Genomic DNA, 14132 nt, shown 5'->3' on the forward strand with positions numbered 1-14132 from the left:
GGCCCAATATCTGGCCCAAAGGTGTTTCGCCGAGTCCTTTTCTGTTTCGTCAAGGTCTATGTCTGTTTAGTATAAATACTCGTCATAGTTTCTGTGTGAAATGGACATGAGAGACGAGAGCTGTGAGACTTTGAGAGAGTCTGTAAACATTGTTTGTATATGTTTGTATCGTTCTCATCCCTAATCAATAGATATTGAATCTTTTGGTTACGCGTGTTCATGTTAACTGTGTTTGGTTTGCACCGTCACGGGGATTCCGCACCCGTTACCGTGTTTGTGATAAACAAGGATAGGTTTTCGTTATCGATCCACCGGAAAAACGGGACCTACAGAATTGAAGGGCATTTTGGTCCTAAGACACAAACATTCACCATTTTGTTTTTTAAAAAATACAACACACGTTTTTCTTTTTGTTTTTTTTTTTTATTTTCATATTTTATATAGCAATATGGTACTTAAGTTAAAGATAAAAAGATGTACGATTTGATGATGCAATTTAAAAAAAGGCCTATAAATAATTATGAACGTTTAAAGAATGAGAGTATATGCATAATATGTGAAGATAAAAGGTCAATAAATAGGCTATTCCAATAATATCTTTTACACCCTAATTGTTTCTTATACTTTCATTGTAGACACTAATTTCAAAAATGAAAAGTGTAGATACTTTTTTATTCTAGGCAAAATTAACATTTTATTATATGGTCTTACCCTTTAGTTGTATAATATTCACTTCCTTGCAAATAAATAAATAAATATATATATATATATATATCCTTCTTTAAAATATTACTAGTTTTTTCAAGTCGTGCGTTGCGGCGAAACCAAGCAAATAATAATGTAAAACGTACATGATTTGAATATAAAACATGTTGTTTAAAAAGTCAAACCATTAGAACGGTTTAGTTTATCATCGTACCGTTTTATGATACAAAATAAATATTTTATTTTGAGTACAACTTCTTTTTTAACAAAACTTATAACGGAATGTCGAGGGAAAAATCAAGTACAACTACGTACTTAAATTTTTAGAAAAAAGTTATAAACGTAATTTTTTAAAGAAGTATCAAATTAATTGAAAAATTAATATATGCTCTAAAAAAAGAAAAAAAGAATTATTAAAAAAATTGGTAGAGGAAACATATGGTTTAAAGAAAGGATATTACTAAAAGTAAATTTAATAATAAACTATTATAATATTAAAAATAAGAGTTAATTACATAGTTATTCCTTGTGGTTTGCCCAAAGTAACATACTTGGGTATTAATAGTTTAAAATCACATTCTAGGGTATTAACTTTTTATTTTGTAACGTTTGGAGGTATTAACGTTATTTGTAGGTTTAAAATCACATTCTATTAGTACCTAAGTATGTTATTTTGTGCAAACCACAAAGACTAACTATGTTAATGCCCTAGAAGTTAATACCTTCAAACGTTACAAAATGAAAAGTTAATACCCTAGAAGGTGATTTTAAACTATTAGTACCTAAGTATGTTATTTTGTGCAAACCACAGGAACTAACTATGTAATTAACTCTAAAAATAATAATAATAAAAAGTTATACATTATTATAAAAATAAAGTTACTATCCACAGCCCTTCGTTAACAATATATAATATAATATAATATAATACAAGTTAGAAAAGAAAAAATATATATATATATCAAGAAATATATATCCTTCTTTAAAATATTATACAAGTTAGAAAAGAAAAAAATATATAAATATCGAGAAATATATATCCTTCTAGGGGCGGATCTAAGCCACTTTTGTGGGTTTTCAGGAACCCATTCGGTTTAGAAAAAAATGGGAAAAATTAGTGAGAACCTCGTATGATTTGGAAAAAAATAGTGAGAATTAGTGAAATATTACAAAAGAAACTCAGTGAAAAAAGTTTTTAGATCCGTCACTACTTCTTTAAAATATTATACAAGTTAGAAAAGAAAAATTAACTTAACAATTCACATATTTATCGGATTTGTACAGCTTCACATCTATATCACATTAATTTATTTATAAAGTAAACATTTAACATACAATAACTTTATCAAACAAATTATTAAAATCCTGACAATTTTACATTGAGCCTTCTTAACCAAACTGAATGAAGCACCATATCTATCAAATCATACGGTCTTGATGGTCTATGAACTATAAAATGTCTTTGCACCTTCATCACCATTTTCTGCATTTTCAAATAATCATCCTTCCCAATACCTTCCAAGATTTTCTTAATATCCGGTATCTTCTCCACAGGAACATGAACCGAAAACTTGCTCCAGTCAAGAACATCACTAAATGGTAATACATAATGGTCGGAAACAATAACCGGAACACAACCCGCTGAAATCGATTCAACTATTCTTGGGCTTGCTACTTCATATCCACTAGGACACAAGCAATACTTTGATCTACCCAATAATTCTGTATAGTTTAGGGTTTTTGGGAGGTAAGTAAATACTTTAAGGTCATTATCTTTGCCTAGCCAGGTTTCAAATAAATATTTTCTAACATGTCCGTGGTTGCCACCCGCGAAAAAGGCTAGGATTGAGCGGTTTTCGGGTGGTTGTCCAGTGAGGGGTGGGCCGAGCTGGTCATAAGGGATGTTGAGTTCTGGCAATGAGACGTCTCTTTCGGGCCGAAAACCTTCAGAACTGTTGGCATTGCATAGCACTCGAATGAAGTGTTTGTAAAGCTTAGGATTTGTTGCTGAAACATCAGGTGCCTGAAGAAAATAAACCGTTTTCATTAAAAGGTTGTTGGTCATTTAACAAATGTAGATGCCACTTGGGTTGTACAATGTTTACAAATAGTATACGAACAAAATAATGTATTTGGTTTTTTTCTTTTTAAATTAATATTACAAATTACTTAAAAAGATCAAATTATATGTGAAATGAGATCATACAAAAGAAAAGAGAATTTTTTTTAATATAGCAAGCTTTGGTGAATTTGCTCCCCCTTAGTACAAACTTAGGTGAATTCGATGCCCACCCAGTTGTCTAGGTTTACAACTAGAGCCAGAATTCATCTAGAATTATGGTGTTTTTCCAAAACAACCTAGTGATACAAATGACATAAGATTTAGCAAATTGTTTTATACGAATTAAAGCCTGTAAACGAACCGAATGTTCATAAACTATTTGTAGATTGTTCAGCGGCGGTAGGTTCTTTTACGTTTGTTTATTTAACAAAAGAATGAACATGAACAAAATTTGTTCATTTAATTAAGCGAACGAACATGATCACGTGTTTGTTTGTTCATTTATGTTCCAATAGAACTATCTACTGCAAATGACATTTTTGGATGAAACATGGATGATGGATAGACGGTTTTTTTTTTTTTTTGATAAATCATGTATATATATATTTTTTTTGATAAATCATGTATATATTTTTTTTTGGTAGAATCATGATGGATTTTTTTTGCTAGAATCATGATGGATATTTCGAATGAATCATCTACATTTAAACCATCAATTCGATGTATTTTTGGATGAATTGTGATGTAATAGACTTGTATAGTTTGTGTTCATAAATGTTGTTTTAGTTTGCTTTATGTTTGTTCAAATAGTTTCGTTTATGTTTCTTGTCTATGTTCATTTGTGTTTGTTTACATTCGTGAACTGTTGGTTTAGGTTTTAAATGAACGAACGAACATGAATGAACGCGAACATGCCAATTTCTTAATTAACGAATGAAAGTGAACAAAAAAAATTGTTCGTTCTATGTTCGTTTTCGTGTCCGCTTAAAGTCAAATGAATGAATACGAACATGATCTTGTTCGTCTTCATTCGATCCATTTACAGAGTTCGTAATTTTATGACACCGTAGACTTTAGGATTGCCAAAAAAAAATAATAAAAAAAAAAAAAACTCAATCGAGGTAGAAAGATGCATTACATACCCAATCATGGCAGCTAACAAAGAAGTGATCAGCTCCACTACTTCTATTCCAATAAGGGTACTTGTTGGATAAAACTCCAATGTAATCAGTGACAACATCTTGGATGATATGGCGATCATAATCAGCATGAGTTCTATAAAGATAGTGTCGAATGAAAACCACGCTGACGGGGAGAAAGAACACGAGTGCTTCATCAGGGTTTTGTGTGAAAAAACGGCTTTTTTTACTCTCGATTTCGTCAATGATTTGTCCTTCACTGGAGTAGATATTCTTCATGGGTCCTCCATGAAAAATAGGTAGTTCTCCTTCCTTGTATGTCCATATTTTGAAACTCTTCTCCATCTCTATGTGACTCCTGCAATTATACTCATTGTTTAATATTTAGTATCATCTTGGTGATTTTGAAGTTAAAAACCGAGGTTGCATTTTCTTGGGCTTCATTACAAAACATCCTTATTCTGCTAGAGTTCTTTCAGTTAAAAATATTAATAATTTGTTACAATTATAAGCATGGAAGTGTGTAATGTGTGTAATTGTGTGCAAATAAGAAACAAAAGTAGTTAAGATTTATAGTATTTATAATTATAATCTTTAAGTACCAAGAAGTGCCAAGATTTAGAATTTAGAAGTCACTTGTAACTAAAAATTTTTACAGCAATTAAAAACAAAACTAAGTGAAAATTTACAAGTCATTTGTAGAACAAATTCCTCCATGAAATGAAAATCATGTACTTTATAACTTTGCATATTTTTGTAACTGTATAAATTAAATATGCCCTAACTAACTTTTGTAAATTGCATATTCAAGTGGGTAAAGTGGACTTAAAATAACTTAAAAGTTCAAATGCTTTCTAAACTAGGTGTACCATATGCTTATTGGTTTTGCGAAAGACTTGGGTTTGTAGGTGCTCTTTTTTTCACATTCAAGGCAAAATAGATAAAAGTGTTCATCTGCTGTTAAAAAAAAGGATAAAGTGTCCATCTTGTTTACATGAACTGTCGTCAATTTTATATATTCAATATTTAACCCTTTTTTTCTGAACGGCTATTAAATTTATTTTCGTTCAAAAAAGGAGCAGGACCAGCAAGTTGCTACTTGCTAGCACCAGAACAACCCCAAAATAGTAAATTACAAATTTTGTCCTTTATGTTTATACTAAATTGCAGACGGTGTACTTTGTCTTTAAAATTGATGAGTTTTACACTTAATGTTTGAGAATGCTACACGTTATGTCAGGCCTAACTCAATTTATTTTAAACGTTTAATGAGATCATGTGATATTCACATGACGGTAGATTTGTCTTTTCCATTACCTTCTCTAAGACTTTTCTGATTATCCAAAGCACAAAACACAGTCTCTAATTGCCTCTGCCATTGTCTAATCTGCTAAATCCCATCTCTAATGGTATTACAGACATCCAACCCTTTCACACTCTTGGAATATGGTAGCTAGGGTTTTAGCATTGAGCCCACGGGCCTAATTATCTCTATATATTGTAACCATATTGAATGGAATTGTTAGTACACGATATGTGGAGGCGACTCAGTTTGGTTTGGCTAAGGTTCGGCTCAAGTCCAACGTCACGACATTCCTCCGTCGTGCGTTCCAAAGTTCCATACACAAAGCTAGAGCTGCGAACCTTGAGCACTAGGCCAGTTTACAAGACTTGGGTTGAACCAAGGTGACGAAACACAGCATGGGCCTCAAACTGTTTTGGGCCAAAGCCCAATCGACGAAACATGTATAATGTCGATGAAACAGACTTGTTTCGTCGACCATGTTTCATATCTTCAGTTGTTTCGTCGTTTTGGCCATGTGTTTCGTCAAAGATGTTCCATTTCGTCGTTGGTCTTCTGTTTCGTCAATGCTGGTGCTATAAATAGACCATATCAGATAGAAGAGAAGACAGAGACACAAGTGTGAGAACCAGAGAGAACCGAGAGTTTAGTTGTATTTCTTATGATATATTTCTGTAACAAAACTCTATCGGTTTCAATATACGATTGTTAAACGGTATATGTGTCTTGTATCTCGTGTTTCCTGATCTCTATCTCGGTTTGCTATCTCGGTTGGATTCCGCACAACCGGGTTGGTTTGTACACAAGGATTAGGCGACTAGATCCTCCCCTAGCCGGACCTACAGGAATGAGGTTCACACTGTTGTTGAAACCTTTCCCGGTGAGGTTCTCATCAAGCATCCCAATCGCCAAATCTACTAACGCCTTTTCACTCGTTGAATTTGACCTTCTCCATGACTTTTCTGATTATCCAAAGCACATAACACAATCTCTAATTGCCTCTGCCATTGTCTAATTTGCTAAATCCCATCTCTAATGGTATTACAGACATCCAACCCTTTCACACTCTTGGAATATGGTAGTTAGGGTTTTAGCATTGAGCCCACGGGCCTAATTATCTCTATATAATGTAACCATATTGAATGGAATGAGGTTCATATTGTTGTTGAAACCTCTTCCGGTGAGGTTCACACAACAATAGTAGCAATAGCTCAACAACCATCTGAAGATGGTCACATTCAGGAGCTCTCCATCTCATCTCATAGATGGTCATTGGAAACACTAGCCTTGCATCTCATCTCATAGATGGTCACATTCAGGAGCTCTCCATCATTGACAATTCGGTTTGGCCTTCTATTGGACCATATAGACTGGTGACGGATGCATTGCAGAAAACAATTGATGTGCATGTTCAACTGATGTTTGCTGTAGGAGGCAAGCTATATGCTAACTTTCCGTCAACGGGGTATGATGCTCGAACCATGTATTTCATACATTATAGTAGTTATGGTTTTAGCAACGGGCCTAATTATCTATATATATTGTAACCCCATTAATGAAGGAATACATAGTTCGAGCATCATTCCCCATTGAAGGAAAGTTAGCATACAACTTGCCTCCTAAAGCAAACATCAGTTGAACATGCACATCAATTGTTCTCTGCAATGCACCCGTCACCAGTCTATGTGGTCTAACAGAAGGCCAAACCGACTTGTCAATGATAGAGAGCTCCTGAATGTGACCATCTATGAGTTTAGATGCAAGGCTAGTGTTTCCAATGACCTCACAAACTGGTCTGAGTCCTGGTACTTCATATGGTTGTTGAGTTGTTGCTACTATTGCTATGTGAACCTCATCGGGAGAGGTTTCAACAACAGTGTGAACCTCATTCCATTTAATAGGGTTACAATATATAGAGATAATTAGGCCCATGGGCTCAATGCTAAAACCCTAACTACCGTATTCCAATACACACTTCATTCAAAATAATCAGAAACAAGTGTGTGCATATAATTTTTAATAAGTCACCTCGCCGGAAAATCACAACAACACCTCAGGCATCAACCGTCGGTCCTCCTAGACGTCACTGGAATGATATGTGCGGCATGTGTGGATCTGCTTCTGTTTTGTCGGAAAAATCAAATCTAAGACGGTACTGCGTCAGTATCGTCGCTAGATGGTGGTGGTTGGGTGTTTGTGATGATGGTGGTTGGGTGGTTAGATGTTGTTGCGTGGGTTTTGAATGGTGTCGCTGGTGGCAGAATTGAGAGAAGTAGGGGAGTTGAACTAAACTTATATCATGGTTTTAAAAAAACGGTTGAGGCGTGCGCCTCGAGGCGCATCTCAAGGCAAAACGGCCAAAAAACGATTCTGACGCGCGCCTCAGAGGGTTTATACTCTATGTACGCCTCAGAGGGGCTGAGGCGCTAAAAAGGCTGCACCTCAGGCGCAACTCAGGGGTTTTTGATATTTGTTTTTGATGTTTTTGAGTTTTTGTGTCAATTTCAAGCAATTTATGTCTTTTTTATGTGTGTTCTTATTATTTTGATGAATTTAGTTAGTATTACTATTTTTATAAGTTATATAATATTTGTATTTATTTTTAACTCCGCCTCGGGCTTACGCCTCGGTTCGCCTCGAGGCTTACGCCTCGTGAGGCGCGAAGGGAAAACGCCTCGAAACTCGTTTCCGTACCTTGACTTATATATGTATATATAATATCAATTTCAAATTTAGTTTTGTTTTTTTATTATATTATTTTAAATAAATGGGTAAAAAGACTAAAATCGCCTTATCCGACAAGATTTAACTAGAAATATTATCCGAGTTAGGTCTAAAGGACATAACGTACAACATTCTCAAACATTATGTACAAAACTCATCAATTCTAAAACCAAATGAGGCTTGCAATTTGGTGTAAACATAAAGAACACAACTTTTAATTTACTCACATCATAATATAGATTTTGGGACTACATCAATGCTCCTCCCATGCAAGGGAGCTATTCTTTCCCCTATAGGTTACTCACATATAACTAGTAGATAAAATCTCCTCTTTAGTCTTTTTGATACATGAATTCCTACTATTGAATACAAATTCGTTTATTGCCTGCCAGATTCTCAAAACAGTTACTAGAATGATCGCGTGTACGGTTTCCTGTGTGTCGATGGACAGAGACACACACGTAAGGAAAAGTTATAATGAGAACTTCCCCAAGTTGCGGAAAAAAAAGTTTTCTTTAGAAAAGAGATCTGCTGAAATTTTTTAAAATTATAAAACTTTTTCAAATAAAAAATAAAAATACCGTATGCAAAATCTAACACCAGAGTAAAACAAATTTACATGTGTGTTAAGTTCCCCAACGATGACGTCATGTGCTTTTGTAATTTTTTTACAGAAGTGTCAATGGCTATTGCATGACGAATAAATGTCGGCTCGGCATTCTTTTTCTTTTTGACAGATGTCTTAGTTATATGTTCTTCTATGTTTGTACAAAAAATTGTTTGGGAAACTCAAACGAGAAGTAGGATTTCCCTCAAAGTTCTCAAGGTTTTCACAACTTAGAGGACTTCTCACTTTTCATTTGATCTGATCCTATGTGTGTGGGTGTGTGTGTTAGCATATCAAATACTATCACTTTTTCTGATTATTTTTTTTGCTAGTAATATAGCATCTATCTTAAGGACAAACCTCTATAAAAACTAACAAGATTAACACATGTTTGCTACCAAAAGCTCACCAACCCAGCATTTTCTTCACATAAAATCATGATATAAAATAAAATAAATTGAGCACATGCATGGTTAATTTCTTCACAAACATAGATTTCAAGTTTTTAAAGTCAACATTTATACATTGTATATGTTTTTATTTTTCAAGGTGTTTTTTTTTTTCAAATTGTATATTAGCATGTCAACATGCTTACAAAATAAATATTTACTCCTGATATGTAGAATATCTTGATGAGAACTTACAATTAGTTAAACAAAACTAGCTCGGCTTATAACCAATCTTTTTGAAATTGAAATAGAACCATAGTTGTTCATCAAGCTATGGTAACACATACATAAAAAAACCTAAATTTATGAGTGAGATTTTACCGTATACGTTTGTTTGATTGTTAGTTATATGCATGAAAGAAAACAGGATTCAAGAAAACAATTCTTAACTGATGAAAAGCATAAGGATTTCTGTAAACTGATCCTCTCGGAGTAAAACTCCGGTCACGAAGACGCCACGACATCGTATATCTCCTCATTCGACCGGCTGCTCGTATGGCGGCACGAGCTCTAGACAACCGTTCCTCCACCATATCCTCTTTCTTAATCATCTTTCAACACACCCACAAACAAAAAACCATAACGTAAGTTCATAACCATGTTATGATCATTGATCAATAAGTAAAAATAATCAATTTGATGTTTGATTATTCTTACACGATTACTTCCTCTAATGTGTTCATATTAATACTTACAATGGTAGAGGACGGCAGCGGTGGTGACGCCGGAGCAGGGGGGATTAAATAGGGTTTTAAAAAAGAAAACGTAAAGAAATTGAACTGGGTATTGAGGCAAACGAAGAAGAGAATGAGAAAAATTGTTGTGTAAAACAATGGAGATTTGTAACCGGTTTTCCAGCCGTCTGTTGCCATGTGGTGGTGATCGCGGAGGTTGTGGTTGTGGTTGTGCTGCAGGTGGCGGTGGTGGTACAGCTAGGGTTTTCTTGGAGTAGTGATTGGTCCAACAGAAAAGAAGTCTTTAACTATTCCTCAAACACGAGGTAGCTTTCTTCAATATCTCAATAAAAAAGTCGAAATTTATTATTTTAATTTCTTTCATTTTAATATATAATTTTAACTAGTTTTTGCCCCGCCCACGTTGCGGGGCAATAGGTCGAACATTTCTCTCTCATAACATGTATGTCTGCACAGAGAGTAAAATCGTAATTATATTTTGAACTGGAGGCGAAATCATAATTTTAAACTGAGAGCAAAATAATAATTTTGAGCTAGGAGGGAAAACATAATTTTATTTTGAACTGTGGGGAAAAACGTAATTTTGAGCTGATGGCAGAATCGTAATTTTGAGCTAGAGGAGAAAACAACATTTTATTTTAAGTTGGGGGCAAGAACGTAATTTTAAACGGATGGCGAAACGTAATTTTAAATTGGGAACAGAATTAAAAATGAGTTTTTGAACCGAGAGCAAAAGCGTAATTTTGAGATAGGGGCAAAATTATAATTTTATTTTGAGCTGCGGAAAACGTAATTTTAAACGAAGGACGAAAGTGTAATTTTAAACTGGGAATAAAGCTAAAATAAAAATAGGTTGGTCTAATAGGGAAGTGTCAGGCAAACGTAATTTTGAGCTAGAGAAAAAACAACATTTTATTTTGAACTAGGGGCAAAAACGTAATTTTAAACTGGGAACAAAATTAAAAATGAGTTTTTGAACCGAGAGCAAAAGCGTTTGAGCTAGTGGCAAAATTATAAATTTATTTTGAGCTTGGCGCAAAAACGTAATTTTAAACGAAGGACGAAAGCGTAATTTTTAATTGTAAATAAAATTAAATAAAAAATAGGTTGATCCAATAGGAGAGTGTAAGACAAGCTGGCTGGCACTATTACCCTACCTTGTAATTGTATATGTACTATGTAGGTAATACAATTGATATGTGCTAAGGGGGAAATGAAAGAATCGAAACTGTAGTGGGGAAAAGCTAAAAGTCAAGAAGTTGCCTGGCGCAAATAGGCGATAGAAATTGATATATATAATAATAAGTTAAAACCCCATGTATACACGGATTAAATTATGAAAACGATATTATTAAAAGATCTTGGTTAATACCACGTGTGTACACAGGTTAAATTATGAAAGGCTTAAACTATTGGCACACCTAAAATGTCTATTTGCAAATTTTAGGGTTTATATATGCCACGTATAGGTCTATATGCGGCGTATAGGGTTGCATAAAAATCAGTGTCTAACTAGTGTCGGTTCTAGTCTGACTGTTCCGATACGCCGTATATAGGCCTATATACGGCGTATATAAAGGTTCTTTTTACAAACACTTTATACGATATTAACGTTTTAGCAAAGTTTTATTAAAAATAAGTTTTCTATTTTAAATAAATAAAAATAAGTATTTCTTACAGTACATTTTTATACAACATTAATCATTTTTATACGTTATTCCAAATTTCCAATAGGGTTATTCTTCTCGGTCTTCGGTCTTCTCTGAGCTGTGGGCTTAATCTTCATGCAAAACACTAAAACACCCCGTTAAGCTCGGTAAGAGGAGGGGAATAGGGGGGTTCTCCTCTTAACCACTCTCCCGCGTGAGAATAAGTATGCGTTTTGAGGATATAAGTGTGTGGTTAATAGTGAGAGAGCAGTGAACAGAATAGAATTAACCTGTACATGAAGGCTCTTATTTATAGCCGGAGTAGTGTAGAAGGAGATGGGCTGATGGGCCTTGGGCCTTGAGTCGATAACAAGGAATATCCTTCTTGTCCTCTCTGCCACAACCGTTAGTGTTTCTGAGGGAGGATGAAGTTGGCGCACGCTGAATAGATCCACGTGTCCTGACCGTTGTCCTTGTTTGTCTCTCTGCCATCAGCAGGTGAGTGGAGATCATGGGAAAGATGTCGCCGCACGCTGATTGGTGCCACGTAAGCGTCCTTGTGTACCTTCTTGTCTCCTATACGATTGCTAATTGTGAAGCACGATAGGATACAGCCTGTTGGACGCTGATTGGTCTATTTCTCTGCCACTTGTACCTTTGTACTAGTCCTAGGATGTCCTGCGCTCCTGCCCTCCGCGCGGCCTCTGGGGTAGACCTATGTCGCCGGCGCGAGGTCCAGGAAGTGAGGTTTTCATCTAGGAAACTAAGTGTGGAATTTTGGTCTGATCTTTGCTTGGCCTCGCGTGCGACCTAGGTTTCACCTAATTAGTCGGCGCGGGGTCCAGAAAGTAGACAAATTAATGTAGTAGGAGTATGGTCTTGCGCGCGACCTGATTGGTTAGCGCGAATTTTTAGGACCATACCCCTTCAAGTTTGTATCGAATTCTGATAAGCATGGGTTATGTAATTTAATTATACGTTGAATTGTTCAAAAACTTAAATTAGGTACAAAAATAAAAAAAATACAAAATAAAAGGTTTGATTTTATTTATTTGAAAACTTTGAGGAGTATAACTAGTAAAATGGGTACAAATGAGGGTACATTTAACAACACCCACGAAATATTACAAAACGTTCTATCCGAACAAGGTGGTCATATATCACTACAAGAAACGGAGACCTTTAGCGGCGCCACGTGTCGCCGCTAAAAGCCCTTTTTGTCGCCGCTATTGGTTTTTAGCGGCGACATGTCGCCGCTAAAGGGTCGCCGGTATAGATCGGCCGCTATTGCCCTTACTGTCGTCGCTATTAAACCAGTCGCCGCTAATGCCCTTCACCGTAGTTTTGCCTGAAACTTCAGCGGAGAAGATACTCCAGTGAAGTTGCAGGTTTTCCGGTGATGTTGCAAGTTATCAAACACGACAAAGGAGCATTATATCATCATTTAAATCTCATTATATCATCATTCAAATCTCATTATATCATCATTCAATCTCCGGTTAAGTTGCAGGTTTTCCGGTGATGCTCCGGTGAAGATGAAGGTGTTTCGGTGAAGTTGAAGGTGCTCCGGTGATGCTGTAGGTGATGCTCCGGTGAAGATGAAGGTGCTCCGGTGAAGAAGCAGGTGTTTCAGGGATGCTCCGGTGACGCTCCAGTGAAGACGAATGTGTTTCAGTGAAAATGAAGGTGCTCCGGTATCACTCCGGTGAAGATGAGGGTGCTCCGTTGAAGATGCAGGTGATTCTCCGGTGATGCTTGTTGAAGTTCTCTGTGTTTGTTTTGAGGAAAATGAAATAAATATGAATATGAAGTGTGTTTGTCTGGGAAGAACACCAACCATTTGATCATGTAGTCATCAAGGGCCAATAGTGAATCTGTATTGAAGCACACGGATCGACCTATTACCGGCGACACCATTAGCGGCGACGCCGGGCAATAGCGGCGACGCCGGGCAATAGCGGCGACAACTGATGCCGTCGCCGCTATTTCCGGCGTCGCCGCTAATGGTGTCGCCGGTATTGCTAGTTGTTTCTTATAGTGTATCATTTAACGTATACGTTCTAGTGACGGGCCATAACACCCCACACCCACACACACACCCATATATGAGCCCATTAGGTTTAGATAATATGTGGAGGAAATGATAATATTTTTTTGTAAAAATAAAAAAAAAAAGAAATTTCAACCAATAAGAATCATTCATTTTACTTCATTTAATTTTTGTATTTAATATTAATGTAAGGGCATATTGGTAAACTTAGATAGATCACTAATTGGTAGTCTTCCTTTTTAATAGCTAACTACATTAAATTTTGTAATTTAATTTCAAAAAAATATATTTTTCAAAGATTAAAAAAAATATTTAATTTAAAGTGTATGATAAATTACGAGGTGTGTAGGATGAATTACGAGTTGTGTAGGATAAATTTTAAAATGTGTAAGATAAATTTTGATGTGTGTAGGCAAAAAATTTCGTGTGGCGGATGATACTTTTTATGATTAATTAATTAGTCAAACATAATAATAAATGAGATGAGAAAAAACTATTTAATCTTTTACAATTGTATCTTTTGTTCTTTTTCTTCTCAATTTAATTTTCTTCTCAAATGAATCCCCCGTAGATAATATTTGTTTTATATGATTTTTATCAACTATAATTTGTAGATACAGTACTTTTTGAGTTTTTTCTTCAAAACTCAAAACCAAAATCAGTATTTTGAATTTAGTTTAGTTCTGAACTGAAAACAAAAATCTGAATTTTATTATATATGAATTCAATTTAATCATTTAACACAATTC

The 14132-nt window shown here is 35.1% G+C and overlaps 1 protein-coding gene across 1 annotated transcript; it reads right to left on the bottom strand.

The window, feature by feature from the left end:
* Nucleotides 1-2037: 2037 nt before the first annotated feature.
* LOC110902949 (probable glycosyltransferase At5g11130) lies at nucleotides 2038-9983 on the bottom strand. Its single transcript, XM_022149238.1, has 4 exons — nucleotides 9685-9983; nucleotides 9380-9540; nucleotides 3910-4264; nucleotides 2038-2728 (listed from the first exon to the last, which is right to left on the bottom strand). The coding sequence occupies exons 1-4, from the start codon at nucleotides 9859-9861 to the stop codon at nucleotides 2063-2065; spliced, it is 1359 nt and encodes a 452-aa protein (XP_022004930.1). The 5' UTR covers nucleotides 9862-9983; the 3' UTR covers nucleotides 2038-2062.
* Nucleotides 9984-14132: the final 4149 nt, after the last annotated feature.

The sequence above is a fragment of the Helianthus annuus genome, chromosome 13 (genome assembly GCF_002127325.2).
Source record: "Helianthus annuus cultivar XRQ/B chromosome 13, HanXRQr2.0-SUNRISE, whole genome shotgun sequence".
Taxonomy (NCBI): domain Eukaryota; kingdom Viridiplantae; phylum Streptophyta; class Magnoliopsida; order Asterales; family Asteraceae; genus Helianthus; species Helianthus annuus.

Bases quoted from the DNA above. Each gene is read 5' to 3' on its own strand.
- LOC110902949 (XM_022149238.1), bottom strand. From the start codon at position 9,861: ATGGCAACAGACGGCTGGAAAACCGGTTACAAATCTCCATTGTTTTAC. The intron at 4,265-9,379 runs GTTAAGAATTGT...GTATAATTGCAG, and splicing joins AATCCTTATGCTTTTCATCA to GAGTCACATAGAGATGGAGA. The intron at 2,729-3,909 runs GTATGTAATGCA...TATTTTCTTCAG, and splicing joins TTGTTAGCTGCCATGATTGG to GCACCTGATGTTTCAGCAAC.